Genomic DNA, 15,834 nt, shown 5'->3' on the forward strand with positions numbered 1-15,834 from the left:
CTCAGTACACACAACATTGTTGGTTATAAATGACTAAGGGACAAAATGTAGAATTGGTGGAGGAAGGTTGAACTAGATGGACCTAGGTCTTTTTTCAACCTATGTAACTATGTAACCACCGTAGTCCTAGTGGAGAACACTGCATTAATCACGTGTACCATCTGGAAAAATACTGAATTCATCACTGGAGCTCTAGTAAAGAACATTGCATCAACTACTGATAGTCCTATTGAAGGACACTATATTAAAGGGAATCTGTCACCAGGATTTTGCAATGTAAGCTGAGGACAGCATGCTGCAAGGGTTTGAAAAGAAAAACACCATGTGTTTCTCTTATCTGTGTGTGAGCTATTGTTTAAGGGCTCTTTTCCACCTGCGATTTGCATGTGCGAGTGCAATCCGATAAAAATTCGGATTGCACTCGCACTAGTGTTAATCAATGAGGCAGTTTCCTCTTTCCTGTAATTTCGCCACAAGAATCTTGCTTCCTGGTGCAATCGCAGCATGTAACAATCTACTACATAAGTCATTAATCATGGGCACCAGTTATTAATCAATGGAATAGAAAACAAAAAATACTTACTGGTTATATCCCTCAACGCTCCAGTATTCATGTCCTCCGTTGGTCTCTGTGTACACTGTAACATAGGCCAAAGTGGATATGCCAATAGTGTAGATACGGCATCACTAAATTGAAATATTGTGTATAGCCACTTAAACAGACACAATAAGATTTATGAGAAAATTGGTAGTGTATTAGCGATGCATTAAACATACATGTATAAATATACTGTTTTCACACATTCTTCACAGTTTAGCTTCTCGAGGGCTTGTTGGACATGTCTGTTGTACAGCAGGGATACGACTGGAGGCGAGATGGACGGCCACTGGCTGGAGTGTAATGTACAGAAGACTTTCAGAACTAGTCATCAGTGATGGGTGGAGGTGCCAGATGCAACTGGAAATTCTCGTTCTGGAAAACGCTGCTTGAGGAAACCCCACCATAGGGGTTATGGACAGAAGACTTTTCTGGGCTTTGAGAGCGGCACAGCTCCGTCAGAAGAGCCAGCTGGAAGTAGAGAAGAAAACAACAGCAACAAAAAAGTTCAATCAGAGCGCCGCCCAGAATATGGTGCAGTACAAAATGATGAAGAAAAAGTCTACGAAGTCCACAACGCACTGTGCTGTTATGCAGGACTCAGATACAAAACCTAGAATGTTGATCACTCAAGAAGAGCCACTTTAGCCATGTAGTTCACAGTGACCACTAAATATACCTGCAAAGAACTGCAATAATTCAATTTTAAAAATATTCAAGTATAAAAGTATTACAAAAAAACTTTTTTGAAATAATGTGCACAGCAAGACAATGACATATGGAGGAACAACTATAAACAAAAAATGGTTTCATTGCTATGATGCAACAATGGCCAACATCTAAAGGGTGCTTTACACGCTGCGACATTGCTAGTGATTGCTAGCGATGTTGCGAGCGATAGCACCTGCCCCCGTCGTTTGTTCGATATGTGGTGATTGAACAATATCGCTACGACAGCGTCACACGCACATACCTGTTCTGCGACGTCGCTGTTGCTGCCGAACAATCCCTCCTTCAAGAGGGCGGTGCGTTCGGCGTCACAGCGACGTCACAAAACGGCCGTCCAATAGAAGAGGAGGGGCGGAGATGAGCGGCCGGAACATCCCACCCACCTCCTTCCTTCCTCATTGCCGGTGGATGCAGGTAAGAAGATGTTCGTCATTCCATAGCGATGTGTGATGCCGCAGGAACGACGAACAACCAGCGGCATGCACAATCACCGATATTATGAAAAGGAGCGACGTGTCAACGATTTTTACCGTTTTTGCGATCGTTGCTCCTAGCTGTCACACACTGCGATATTGCTAACGACGCTGGATGTGCGTCACAAACACCGTGACCCTGACAATATATTGTTAGCGATGTCGCAGCGTGTAAAGCACCCTTAATAGTCAGAAGAATCGATCTGGATATGAACTGTAAAAGGTTCCATGACAGTGTCAAAAACATAAGTATCCTGATAGACACCACTATTCAAACATAAGTAGCCACATCATAATTACATAGATGAATATATTAAGTAATAAACAGTTGATCCATACCAAGAAAACACCCTGCATAGCGAGTAACTAATGTATGGAGATGAAACAGCATTACAATATTAATGTTAATGGGTATAGTAACACGAGGGCCTATAGTACAAGAAGTATGTACAATATAATGAAGAGTGTCAGGAGGTACACCTAATAGATACAAGTCATGCCATAGTAACAATCCAAATAGAAAAATATGGACAAAAGTTTCAGATAGGAGTCCTGACACACCACACCATATTAACCCTAGAACGCGCAAACATAGAAATCTACCATAGAAAACAAGTGACTTAGCAGGCCTGCGAGGCCCCAGGTATGCGTTCTAGGGTTAAATGAACCAGCCAAATAAAGATGTATAATATATCCCCAGTAGACACATGCTGAATCTTACCACAGGACAACCTGACGCGTTTCGCCGTGGCTTTATCCAAAGGCGTTTATCCACAAACGCCCTTGGATAAAGTCCCGGCGAAACGCGTCAGGTTGTCCTGTGGTAAGATTCAGCATGTGTCTACTGGGGATATATTATACATCTTTATTTGGCTGGTTCATTTAACCCTAGAACGCATACCTGGGGCCTCGCAGGCCTGCTAAGTCACTTGTTTTCTATGGTAGATTTCTATGTTTGCGCGTTCTAGGGTTAATATGGTGTGGTGTGTCAGGACTCCTACAGTCATATAAAAAAGTTTGGGCACCCCTATTAATGTTAACCTTTTTTCTTTATAACAATTTGGGTTTTTGCAACAGCTATTTCAGTTTCATATATCTAATAACTGATGGACTCAGTAATATTTCTGGATTGAAATGAGGTTTATTGTACTAAGAGAAAATGTGCAATCCGCATTTAAACAAAATTTGACCGGTGCAAAAGTATGGGCACCCTTATCAATTTCTTGATTTGAACACTCCTAACTACTTTTTACTGACTTACTAAAGCACTAAATTGGTTTTGTAACCTCATTGAGCTTTGAACTTCATAGGCAGGTGTATCCAATCATGAGAAAAGGTATTTAAGGTGGCCACTTGCAAGTTGTTCTCCTATTAGAATCTCCTATGAAGTGTGGCATCATGGGCTCCTCAAAACAACTCTCAAATGATCTGAAAACAAAGATTATTCAACATAGTTGTTCAGGGGAAGGATAGAAAAAGTTGTCTCAGAGATTGAAACTGTCAGTTTCCACTGTGAGGAACATAGTAAGGAAATGGAAGCACAGGTACAGTTCTTGTTACGCCCAGAAGTGGCAGGCCAAGAAAAATATCAGAAAGGCAGAGAAGACGAATGGTGAGAACAGTCAAGGACAATCCACAGACCACCTCCAAAGACCTGCAGCATCATCTTGCTGCAGATGGTGTCAATGTGCATCGGTCAACAATACAGCGCACTTTGCACAAGGAGAAGCTGTATGGGAGAGTGATGCGAAAGAAGCCGTTTTTGCAAGCACGCCACAAACAGAGTCGCCTGAGGTATGCAAAAGCACATTTGGACAAGCCAGTTACATTTTGGAAGAATGTGGACTGATGAAACAAAGATTGAGTTGTTTGGTCATACATAAAGGCGTTATGCATGGAGGCAAAAAAATACGGCATTCCAAGAAAAGCACTTGCTACCCACAGTAAAATTTGGTGGAGGTTCCATCATGCTTTGGGGCTGTGTCGCCAATGCCGGCACCGGGAATCTTGTTAAAGTTGAGGGTTGCATGGATTCAACTCCGTATCAGCAGATTCTTGACAATAATGTGCAAGAATCAGTGACGAAGTTGAAGTTACGCAGTGGATGGATATTTCAGCAAGACAATGATCCAAAACACTGCTCCAAATCTGCTCAGGCATTCATGCAGAGGAACAATTACAATGTTCTGGTATGGCCATCCCAGTCCCCAGACCTGAATATCATTGAAAATCTGTGGGATGATTTGAAGCGTGCTGTCCATGCTCGGCGACCATCAAACTTAACTGAACTGGAATTGTTTTGTAAACAGGAATGGCCAAATATACCTTCATCCAGGATCCAAGAACTCATTAAAAGCTACAGGAAGCGACTAGAGGCTGTTATTTTTGCAAAAGGAAGATCTACAAAATATTAATGTCACTTTTATGTTGAGGTGCCCATACTTTTGCACCGGTCAAATTTTGCTTAAATGCGGATTGTACATTTTCTGTTAGTACAATAAACCTCATTTCAATCCAGAAATGTTACTGAGTCCATCAGTTATTAGATATATGAAACTGAAATAGCTGTTGCAAAAACCCAAATTGTTATGAAAAAATAACGTTAACATTAATAGGGGTGCCCAAACTTTTTCATATGACTGTATCTTAAACTTTTGCCCATATTTTTCTATTTGGATTGTTACTATGGCATGACTTGTATCTATTAGGTGTACCTCCTGACACTCTTCATTATATTGTACATACTTCTTGTACTATAGGCCATCGTGTTACTATACCCATTAACATTAATATTGTAATGCTGTTTCATCTCCATACATTAGTTACTCGCTATGCAGGGTGTTTTCTTGGTATGGATCAACTGTTTATTACTTAATATATTAATCTTTGTAATTTTGATGTGGCTACTTATGTTTGAATAGTGGTGTCTATCAGGATACTTATGTTTTTGACACTTTGTCATGGATTGACTCCTCTGACTATTAGATGTTGGCCATTGTATCATAGCAATTAAACCATTTTTTGTTTATAGTTGCTCCTCCATATGTCATTGTCTTGCTGTGCACATTATTTCAAAAAAGTTTTTTGTAATATTTTTATACTTGAATAAAGATATTTTTAGAATTTAATTATTTTAGGACTCTGAGATACTGAGAACCGGCTGCTTTGGTGCACACATGATCACTGTAGTGCTTACTGTTCAACATTAAGATATGTGCACACGTTGAGTATTTGCAGCAGATTTTTCTGCAACAAAAATCAAAATGTTAGCAGAAAAAAAAGCTACTTAAACAAGTACCCTTTTAGGCCCTGTGCGCACTAGAAAATGGAATTTTAAGAAAATTCTGCAGCCTCTGAAAGATTACCGGATCTGCAGTAAAAAACCGCAGCAAACAGCACCTGAAAACCGCATGCGGTTTGCCGCAAATTTTCCGCAGGTTGTTCCCTTTGTTTTTTTACCATTATCTATGGCAAAAACTGCAGGTACCTGCGTAAAGGAGGTGACATACACATTAATTCCGCAGCGGCAATTCCACAGCAAAACCCGCAGAGACAAAAAAACGCAGTGTGTGAACAGCATTTTTTTAATCCCCATAGGTTTTGCTGGAGAAGGACTGCAGAAATGTTATAAACATTATCTTTAGCATTCCTTCAGTGAAATCCGCGGCAATTCCGTGGTGAAATCTGCAGGGTGCGCACAGGGACTTACTGTGGTTTTTCCCCCCATTCATCTTAATGCATGAAAAACATTGCACAGATGAAAATAGAATTGACATCATGCAGATTTTGAAAAAACAACAACTTGATGGATCAAATCCAAAAGGAAAAAAAAAATCAACATGTACATGAGATTAAAAAATAAAGAAATCTCATTCACTTTGCTGGTACTGAAGACTGAAGCATTTCTTAACCTTAACTGACTGCAAATAAAAAAAAAAAAAATGCAGGAGGTGTACAAGCCCTTAAAGGTTGATTCCCATTCTCCAAGATCCTATCCCAACACGTGGTAGGCATAATAATAATATTAGCAAATACCTCCAATTACAAATGTAGTATAGTTCTCCTGATATAGCCATGTTTCTTACCATAAGTGCAGGACAATACAGCGTAGCCATCCATAGTTACATCCACTCATATAATGACAGTTGCTCTTGGTCGTAATCATAGATACCTAATCTGCAATGCCCTGCCCATGAGGTAAGAGACATTGCTAAATCAGGAGAACTGTACCACATTTCTAAATGGAGGTATATGATCCACTTATGTATCTCTTTCTTCATAGGATTTTGATAGGGGGTTATAAAGCAAGAAGTATGTTATTGGAAAATTTTCATTATGACAATGACTGATGAAGGGTTAATCTCAAATCGCGTAGGTTTTATTTTACTTTTTAATAAATTCTATTAAGATTCATGTTTTGTTTTCATTCCATTATGAGAGACCTCTGCCTCCACAGCTGAGGAATTAATAGGCTAGGGCGTAACACTATCCGTCCCAATGCACTAAAATACTTGGAGGAAACCTGAAAGCACGTTGGAGAGGAGAAAGATTGTACTCAAAGTCGGGAGATCTATTGTGGTGTGACCTGAAGACTTTGTCTCAAGATGGCTCAGATTCATAGATTTGTCAAGTCTGTCTCACTTACAAGGATCAGGGGGGTTAAAAGTTGACCTGGCTCTCCCCTGTGCTGTAAGTGTCTATCATTGTCATTCGTCACTTCAGTGGCATACAGTGCTGTGGCTGGCACTCCTGTTTTTTCTTTTTAGATTTAAACAGAACCCACAGAACCTTGAGGATTTGAAGAGTGTTTGTGTGGAAGAATGGTCTAAAATCCCACCTGAGCAATGCATGCGACTAGTTTCTCTATACAGGAAGTGTCTTGAATCTGTCATCATCAACAAAGGCTTTTGTACAAAGTATTATATACATTTTAGTAAGCGTGTTCAATACTTTTTCCCTGTATCATTTCTCATTATTACACATCAGTAAATTTATGGACATCTATATTTTGATTTATTTGCCTGTGTAGATTGGATGGGTTGGTACCGACATCTGGTGAGAAATTAATGTCAATAGCACCTTGAGAAATATATATTTACTTATAAAATTGGTGACATGTTCAATACTTATTTCACCCGCTGTATGTATATACTGTACACAGAATGAACCGGGCATCAAGTTACAGTCTTTGATTCCACCTACACTGTTGTTATAGTTAAGCAGTCTGTCATTTGAGAATAAATAGTTGTTTTTTTTTAAAAAAAAGTCAGAGTCACAAGCTTCAGACGCTTATATATAATTATGTAGGCACATATATACTCATGCATATGTATATATACACACATGAATAGGAATGTGTCTGCCTCATTTCAGCAGAAGAAGCCACACACAGTAGATTACTATATTCTAAAAAACACTTAATATAGAAAAAATAAAAGATTTTTCCACTGCCCTGAATTCCTGGATCATCTCTTATCATTCTACGGCTTACTTAGAAGTGATGTCAAGTAAAGGTACCGTCACGCTTTAGCGACGCTCCAGCGATCCCACCAGCGATCCCACCAGCGATCTGACCTGGTCAGGATCGTTGGTGCGTCGCTACATGGTCGCTGGTGAGCTGTCAATCAGGCAGATCTCACCAGCGACCAGTCCCCAGCCAGCAGCGATGCGTGGAAGCGATGCTGCGCTTGGTAACTAAGGTAAATATCGGGTAACCAAGCGCTTGGTTACCCGATATTTACCTTGGTTACCAGCGCACACCGCTTAGCACTGGCTCCCTGCACTCCTAGCCAGAGTACACATCGGGTTAATAAGCAAACCGCTTTGCTTATTTACCCGATGTGTACTCTGGCTACGTGTGTAGGGAGCATGGAGTCGGCACTGGCAGCCTGAGAGCGGCGGTCACTAGTAACCAAGGTAAATATCGGGTAACCAAGCAAAGCGCTTCGCTTGGTTACCCGATATTTACCTTGGTTACAGCTTACCGCAGGCTGTCAGAAGCCGGCTCCCTGCTCCCTGCACATTCAGATTGTTGCTCTCTCACTGTCAAACACAGCAATGTGTGCTTCACAGCGGGAGAGCAACGTCCAAAAAATGAACCAGCACTGTGTTTAACGAGCAGCGATTTCACAGCAGGGGCCAGAACGCTGCTCAGTGTCACACACAGCGAGATCGCTAATGAGGTCACTGGTGCGTCACAAAAAACGTGACTCAGCAGCGATCTCGCTATGTGAGAAGTACCATTAAGGCGATGTTCACATTTGCATCAGAGACACCATTGGGAGATTCTGTCATAGATTCTACTGGAAATGGCAGATAAGATAGTGCAGCTCATGTAGATAAAGGTCATTATCAAAGTAGAACAGAACATTGTTTGATGGAAGTGTGGCAAAGAGTATGTCACCAGGGTGCTGTTATCACTGACTGACATTTATCTACAGTGGGAAAAATAAGTATTTGATACACTGCCGATTTTGCAAGTTTTCCCACCTACAAAGAATTGAGAGGTCTTTAATTTTTATTGTAGGTACACTTCAACTGTGACAGACAATAAAAAAAACAAGAAAAAAAAACAGAAAATCACATTGTATGATTTTTAAATAATTAATTTGCATTTTATTGCATGAAATAAGTATTTAATACAATAGAAGAAACAGAACTTAATATTTGGTATAGAAACCCTTGTTTGCAATTAGTAGTTCTTCACCAAGTTTGTACACACTGCAGCTGGAATTTTGGCCCACTCAACCATACAAATCTCCAGATTTTTCAGTTTCGGGGTTGTCGCTGAGCAAAAATGAGTTTCAGCTCCTTCCAAAGATTATCTATTGGGTTCAGGTCTGGAGCCTGGCTAGGCCACTGCAGGACCTTGAAAGGCATCTTACGGAGCCATTCCTCAGTTGCCCTGGCTGTGTGTTTCGTGTCTTTGTCATGCTGGAAGACCCAGCCACAACCCATCTTCAATGCTCTTACTGAAAGAAGGAGGATGTTGGCCAAAATCTTGCAATATATGACCCCCATCCATCATCCCTTCAATATGGTACAGTTTAACTGTTCCATTTGCAGAAAAGCACCCACAAGGTATAATGTTTCAACCTCCATGCTTCCTGGTAGGGATGGTATTTTTCTGGTTGTACTCATCCTTCTTCCTCCAGACAAAGTGAATGGATTTGATATCCAAAAGTTCTTTTTTGGTCTCATCTGACCAAATGACCTTCTCCCACACCTCCTCTGGATTATCCAGATGGTCATTGGCGAACTTCAAACGGGCCTGAACATGTGCTGGCGTGAGCAGGGGGACCTTGCATACCCTGCAGGATTTTATTCCATGACGGCATAGTGTGTTACTAACTGTAATGTTTGAGACTGCGGTCCCAGCTCTGTTCTGTTCATTGACCAAATCCTGCCGTGAAGTTCTGAGCAGATTCCTGAGTTTGCTCAGAATTATCCTTACCCCGCGAAGCGAAATCCTTGCAAGGAGCCTCAGAGCGAGTAAGACTGTCAGTCAATTTTGTGCTTCTTCCATTTTCTAATAATTGTGCCAACAGTTGTTGCCTTCTCACCAAGCTACTTGCCTATTGTCCTTTAGCCCATCTCAGCTTTGTGCAGGTTTACAATTTTGTTCCTGTTGTCCATCGGCAACGCTTTCGTCTTAACCATGTTGTAAAGGTTGGAGTGTGATTGATTGAATGTGTGGACAGATGTCTTTTATACAGGTTACAAGCTCAAACACGTGCAATTAATAGAGGTAATTAGTGCAGAGTAGGAAGGCTTCTTAAAAAAAAATAACTGGTCTGTGAAAGCCAGAATTTTTGCTGGTTGTTAGTTAATCAAATACTTATTTCATGCAAAAAAAATGCAAATTACTTATTTAAAAACAGTTTGGACCTCTGTTTTTCTATTACATAGCTGCAAATCCACTGCTTCAGCCCTCCACATAGCCATGAAGTTCTTTGATACAATTCTGGCTGATGAAGGGTGTTTAACAATTACAACTTATCACCTATCCACAGGAAAATTTATATATGTTTGATCATTGGGGGCCTAAACACAGGGATTAGAAAAAAGGTGACGAGACAATCCTGGGCGATGGCAGGCTGATATTTTTAGGCTGGGGGGGACCCAATAAGCATGGGTCTCCTCGGCCTGAGAATACCAGCTCCCCCAGTTGTCGGGCTTTATCTTGGCTGGGTATCAAAATTGGGTGGGACCACACGCTGCCGTTTTTTAAAAAAAATATTTATTTAAATACTAATAATAATAATAATAATAATAATAAAAAACGTTGCATGTGGTACCTCTTATTTTGATACACTGCCAAGATTTGCACTGCACACGGCTGGGGGCTCCTACCTGTGACCATATGCTTTATCTGTGCTGTGCTCATAATATGGGGATACCCTATGTCAATTAATTATTTATTTTTACTACAATAACCCGCAGACAGGGTCTGTGATTGGTTACCGTCAGACGCTGTCACACAGGCTGGGAGCACGTCTGATTGCAACCAATCACAGACGCCAGGACTGCAGTGGGCGGGGAAGCAGTGGATGAACAATAATGAGCAGCCCCGGAAGAAGAGTGAGCGACCTGGAAGCAATTACAACCATGACGGAGACTCGGTAAGTATGAACCTCTTGCTCCATTTCCCTTATCCCTACTACTACCATTTTTACGTGACGGATTCTGGTACCCATAGACTTATATAGGGACTGACGTCCAGCCACATATCTGAAATCAATTCTGGGCCGGAACCAATTTTTTTTTTTAATCTGGTTAGATCCGCCAAAACCAGTTATCTGCGAGTCTGCCCACCACTAGTCAATAATTAATGTTGCATATGTCCTGATATAATGACCCTCTACTCAATAAATTGAGAGACACACTTTTTACATCTAAACTATTGCGAAGTGCGATTGTTTTGTTCTTCATTACGAATCTTGGGTTTATACTCAGTGCAATGTGCACCACCAGTACCACGCTGAGTGTACACCAAAATGATTCCTCCGGCATGACTGATAGCCTTTATTCTTTGTGACTTCACGCGAAGGAGCCAACAGTCAGGCAGGATATGGCGGTACTCGGAGGGGAATAGAGCTGGAGTGACAGAGGCTACAGATCTAGCATATTCCTTCAGTCTCATTTAAATATCAATTCAAACACTGATTTCTCAGTAACAGAGGAAATGACTGGCCACGTAAAACTATTGTTGGACTTGTATTTAAAAGAGCTACATGAGCAAATCGCTTAAATTGGAGGTGAATGCCTGCTGACAGGTTCCCTTCTATATACCTAGATTTAGCAGCACTGGGTTTGGCATATTTTGTTATATTTAATATAATAATAGGGCTCTAAGGAAAGCTATTCAATCTCTATTTTGTATATCAGCATAAAAGTTATAACCATGCAGAAAGGAAACCATTTAATTAAAAATTCAGCTCTGCAACATCACTAAAAAACTAGCAGTGTAAACATCTAACAAAGAGAAGGGCACTGAAAATATAGAAAAAGTGTTTTATACAAGGCATTAGAAAACAGATCAGGGAGCTTGTGTATTGCACTTCTAGTCATGACACTTGTGAACACAGAGATGCTCTCAAGCGGAGCCAACAGACAAGAGACTTGTTACTGTACCCGTGAGGTTCCTTTGTAAAGACGGCAGAGTTCATTGAATGCCTGCAGCTGCTGTGGGTCGAGGACGGAATCAGAGCTTGACTGAGAAAACAAAACAACTCAATATTAGTACAAAAGCAGCTGCTGCTCGTGATGAAAAACAATAAGCTCCTAATGCAGAGAGAACTATGAAGATCTGGAGCCGCAAACAAATAACATTACAGAGGCTATCTGCATGGTCATTGGTGTCCAAGCAGTACTGTGTGCATGGTCCATGGTCTCCAAGCCATACAGTGCCTGGTCCATGGAACCCAAGCAGTATTGTGCATAGTTATTGGTGCCCAATCAGTATCGTGAATGGTCCATGGTGTCCAAACAGTACCCTGTATGTTCCATAGTGTCCAAGCAGTACCCTGCATGGTTATTGGTATCCAAGCAGTACCTTGCATGGTCCATATTGTCCAAGCAGTACTGTGCATGGTGAATGTTGTTCAAGCAGTACTGTGCATGGTCCATAGTGCGCAAGTAGTATTGTGAATGGTCCATAGTGCGCAAGTAGTACTTTCATTTTCCATGGTGCTCAAGCAGTACTGTGCATTTTCCATGGTGCTCAAGCAGTACTGTGCATTTTCCATGGTGCTCAAGCAGTACTGTGCATTTTCCATGGTGTTCAAGCTGTACCATGCATGGTCCATGGCAGGAATCCCAAACCTGTGGTTCGGGAGCCACATGTGGCTCGTGGGCCTATGATTTGTGGCTCGTGGCTGTCTGCCAGCTTAGTGCATAAGCAGAGCCAAAAGAAAATAAAACACCACCTCACCTGCAAGACATACACGGGATCAGAAAACCCCCCAACAGGGAACAAACAAAAAGGGAAAGGATTCGGCACTGAAAATTAACTAATTTAATGCATATTAAAAAATAAATATGAATTAAATGAGTTAATTTTCAGTGCTGGATCCTTTCCCTTTTTGTTTGTTTCGTGCATAAGCACCATGTCTAGCAAACAGTGATGAAGAACATGTCTCCATATGATGACTTTTATGAGTAGCTGTGCACAGAAGAGCAAAACTGGATGATATAACGGCCTTGGGGGTGGAGAGATAAAACACGTATAGTAGCTTGGAAACAGGATGATACTGTCAGTCGGAGGAGGTGCTTGAATACTGAATCGGGGCAAGGTGGGAACCCCCTGGATAAAGGTATAACTCTTGAGTGTGATTTCTGTGGGAAAGGCTTTCATTACATCGGTAATGTTGGCTTTAGGTGTCACTACTTGTATGGTGCAGGAACAGGAGGTCACTACTCTGGTAGAAGGAAGGTCTGGATGTCACTGACAACCCTTTTTCAGAGCTGAATGTGGCTCTTCATGTAAGAAAGGTTGGGGACAATTGTGCCATGATGTTAAAGCAGTAGTGTGTATGGTCCATACTGCCCAAGCAGTACCATGCACGTTCCATGGTGTCCAAGCGGTACTGTTCATGGTGCATATCCAAGTGGCCAATAACCTATTCTGGTAGAAGAAGCAACATGTTAATAAACGCTAAAGTTGACTTTTTGACTCATCAAATGATGTTTTGGCTCCTGCTGTGGCCTCTACCAAGCTTATTACAGGCCCAAGTGAAGATTCAATATAAAAAAAAGGCCATGCCCATACTGTATCAGGTATCTTGATGAGCGTTATGCTAGTATGTGTAAACAGGATAGCATGTGCCATATTCCTTAAGATGTTCAATGTTTGAAGTTTATAGATGTCACCCCCCATTTTTCACAAACTTCTTCATTGTATCCTGAAAACATCTGCAAATCAGCTGCACTAAAAACTACATCCTATTGTGTGGGGAGAACTGTCACACTAACATACAGGCAATGCAGATCTGAGGAAAATGGTCAGAGAAAAAAAGTTTAGATGTAACAATTTTACAAACAATATTTATTATTGTGGGTGGACAAGCATTTTTCACCAAGGGTAAGGGGGGAGGAGGGGGATGTAACTGCAATTTCTGAACTAGTTTTTCAGATATGGGTGAGAGTGGTCAGCAGGGAGAGACACTCTTCATGTATACATGCCTATCATCAGGCTGGATGCTCAGATTGAGAATAATTCATGTTGGTAATCGCTCTGTGACACTCTGTAACTGCGATATTTAATTTTGAGCCAGATCAAACTCTATAACTTTAACGAGACAGGGGAATGAAAGTAATGAGATAAACACCCGAGTAAAGAACGCTTGAGATTCTTGTGAGACAGACGTCATTTGAGTCAAGAATCAGTTTATTTGGAGTAAAGTCGGATACATTACTGTCTGTGTACATTCCGGTTATTGCAAACTTAGGAAATCTTTCCGGCTCGCGTCTGCTCTTTTCATCCACAGCCTGGTAGCAATCTGAGCAGCCTCAAGCCCCCCTCTTCCTAGCACTGTGAAAATGCAGCGTGTAATTACTTCTTCTGAACTATTTCCCACTATCAACCTGAGCTCCTTCTCTTCCTCAACAACACACATCATTTCTCTGTTGTCATGGTTACGTGTCAGCCCCTTTTTCTTGCTTCAGAGTCCACTCTCCGGACCACTCCAGACACATTCAAAGACAGAATCAGGAGCTTTATTCACAGGCATTAAAATAACTTACAATAACAGCGATACCGGGGATGTGCTGCTGACAATATGCATACTGTATGGGGTACAGACTGCATCACCCTATGTAAGAGGGTCACTGATCTGGCGGTCTAGGCGTGCAGCTCCTTTTAAGTACAGACAACCTGCAGTAACCCCACTGTCACCTCACCACCACCGGAGCTACTGCAACCCTGCTGTCAAGCCCACTATCCTGTAGACTGTAAGCCCGCGAGGTCAGGACCCTCTCCCCTCTGTACCAATCTGTCACTGTTAGTTTATTCATTGTAATTTATATTTGTGTTTTGTATGTAACCCCTCCTCATGTACAGCACCATGGAATCAATCAATCAATGGTGCTCTGAAAATAAATGATAACTTCTTAGATTTTCTTTGATGCTGTCACACTGACATTTAGTTTTACTGATATCTACACTGTCCTGATGTCTGAGAAGTATTTGTCATGGATTACAGGCAGAATTATGATGTGTTCTACTGTGTTTGATTGTGAAGATGTCAAGATAGTCATTGTATTTAGTCATCTGATGTGTTCTGTGGTGAAAATATCACAAAAGTGTTTGTCTTTATATTAATATGGGCAGAGTTCTGTTATCAGGAGGATGTGTTTTACTATTGCACATATTGGTAAGGCACATCATTTCTTTTGGGTGTGTAATCAATGACCGGTGAGGTCACCAGGTAATCCGAAATGAACTGGAAGATTTTTTTTTTTATATCACATCATCTGTTGTGTAATATTGTAATATATACTGTATACACAGTGCCTTGCAAAAGTATTCGGCTCCCTTGAATTTTTCAACCTTTTCCCACATTTCAGGCTTCAAACATAAAGATAAAACTTTTAATGTTATGGTGAAGAATCAACAACAAGTGGGACACAATTGTGAAGTTGAACAAAATTTATTGCTTATTTTAAACTTTAAAAAAAAAAAAATAACTGAAAAGTGGGGCATGCAATATATTCATCCCCTTTATTTTCAGTGCAGCAAACTCACTCCAGAAGTTCATTGAGGATCTCTGAATGATCCAATGTTGTCCTAAATGACTAATGATGATAATTATAATTCACCTGTGTGTATTCAAGTCTCCGTATAAATGCACCTGCTCTGTGATAGTCTCAGTGTTCTGTTTAAACTACAGAGAGCATCATGAAGACCAAGGAACACATCAGGCAGGTCCGTGATACTGTTGTGGAGAAGTTTAAAGCTGGATTTGGTTACAAAAAGATTTCCAAAACTTTAAACATGCCAAGAAGCACTGTACAAGCGATCATATTGAAATGGAAGAAGTATCATACCACTGCAAATCTACCAAGACCCAGCTGTCCATCCAAACTTTCATCTCAAATAAGGAGAAGACTGATCAGAGATGCAGCCAAGAGGCCTATGATTACTCTGGATGAACTGCAGAGATCTACAGCTGAGATGGGAGAGTCTGTCCATAGGCAACAATCAGTCATACACTGCACAAATCTGGCCTTTATGGAAGAGTGGCAAGGAGAAAGCCATTTCTCAAAGATATCCATAAAAAGTGTTGTTTAAAGTTTGCCACAAGCCACCTGGGAGACACACCAAACATGTGGAAAAGGTGATCTGGTCAGATGAAACCAAAATCGAACTATTTGGGCACAATGCCAAATGATATGTTTGGCGTAAAAGCAACACAGCTCATCACCCTAAACACACCATCCCCACTGTCAAACATGGTGGTGGCAGCATCATGGTTTGAGCCTGCTTTTCTTCAGCAGAGACAAGGAAGATGGTTAAAACTGATAGGAAGATGGATG

General features: G+C 41.1%; 1 protein-coding gene across 3 annotated transcripts in view; it reads right to left on the reverse strand.

Annotated features, from left to right (window-relative positions):
- Positions 1–444: 444 nt before the first annotated feature.
- VPS8 (VPS8 subunit of CORVET complex) overlaps positions 445–15,834 on the reverse strand; it is a 347,729-nt gene continuing 332,339 nt past the window's right edge. For 2 of the 3 annotated variants that reach the window (XM_075317598.1, XM_075317599.1), the window contains exons 45-46: positions 11,434–11,514; positions 445–1,069 (exon numbers count right to left, since the gene is read on the reverse strand). In XM_075317598.1, coding sequence (XP_075173713.1) covers positions 923–1,069; positions 11,434–11,514 — 228 coding nt within the window. In that variant the 3' untranslated portion in view covers positions 445–922. The remainder of the gene's footprint in view (positions 1,070–11,433; positions 11,515–15,834) is intronic. The other variant, XM_075317597.1, reaches the window with a different exon arrangement.

This window comes from Anomaloglossus baeobatrachus, chromosome 7 (assembly GCF_048569485.1).
Source record: "Anomaloglossus baeobatrachus isolate aAnoBae1 chromosome 7, aAnoBae1.hap1, whole genome shotgun sequence".
Lineage (NCBI taxonomy): Eukaryota > Metazoa > Chordata > Amphibia > Anura > Aromobatidae > Anomaloglossus > Anomaloglossus baeobatrachus.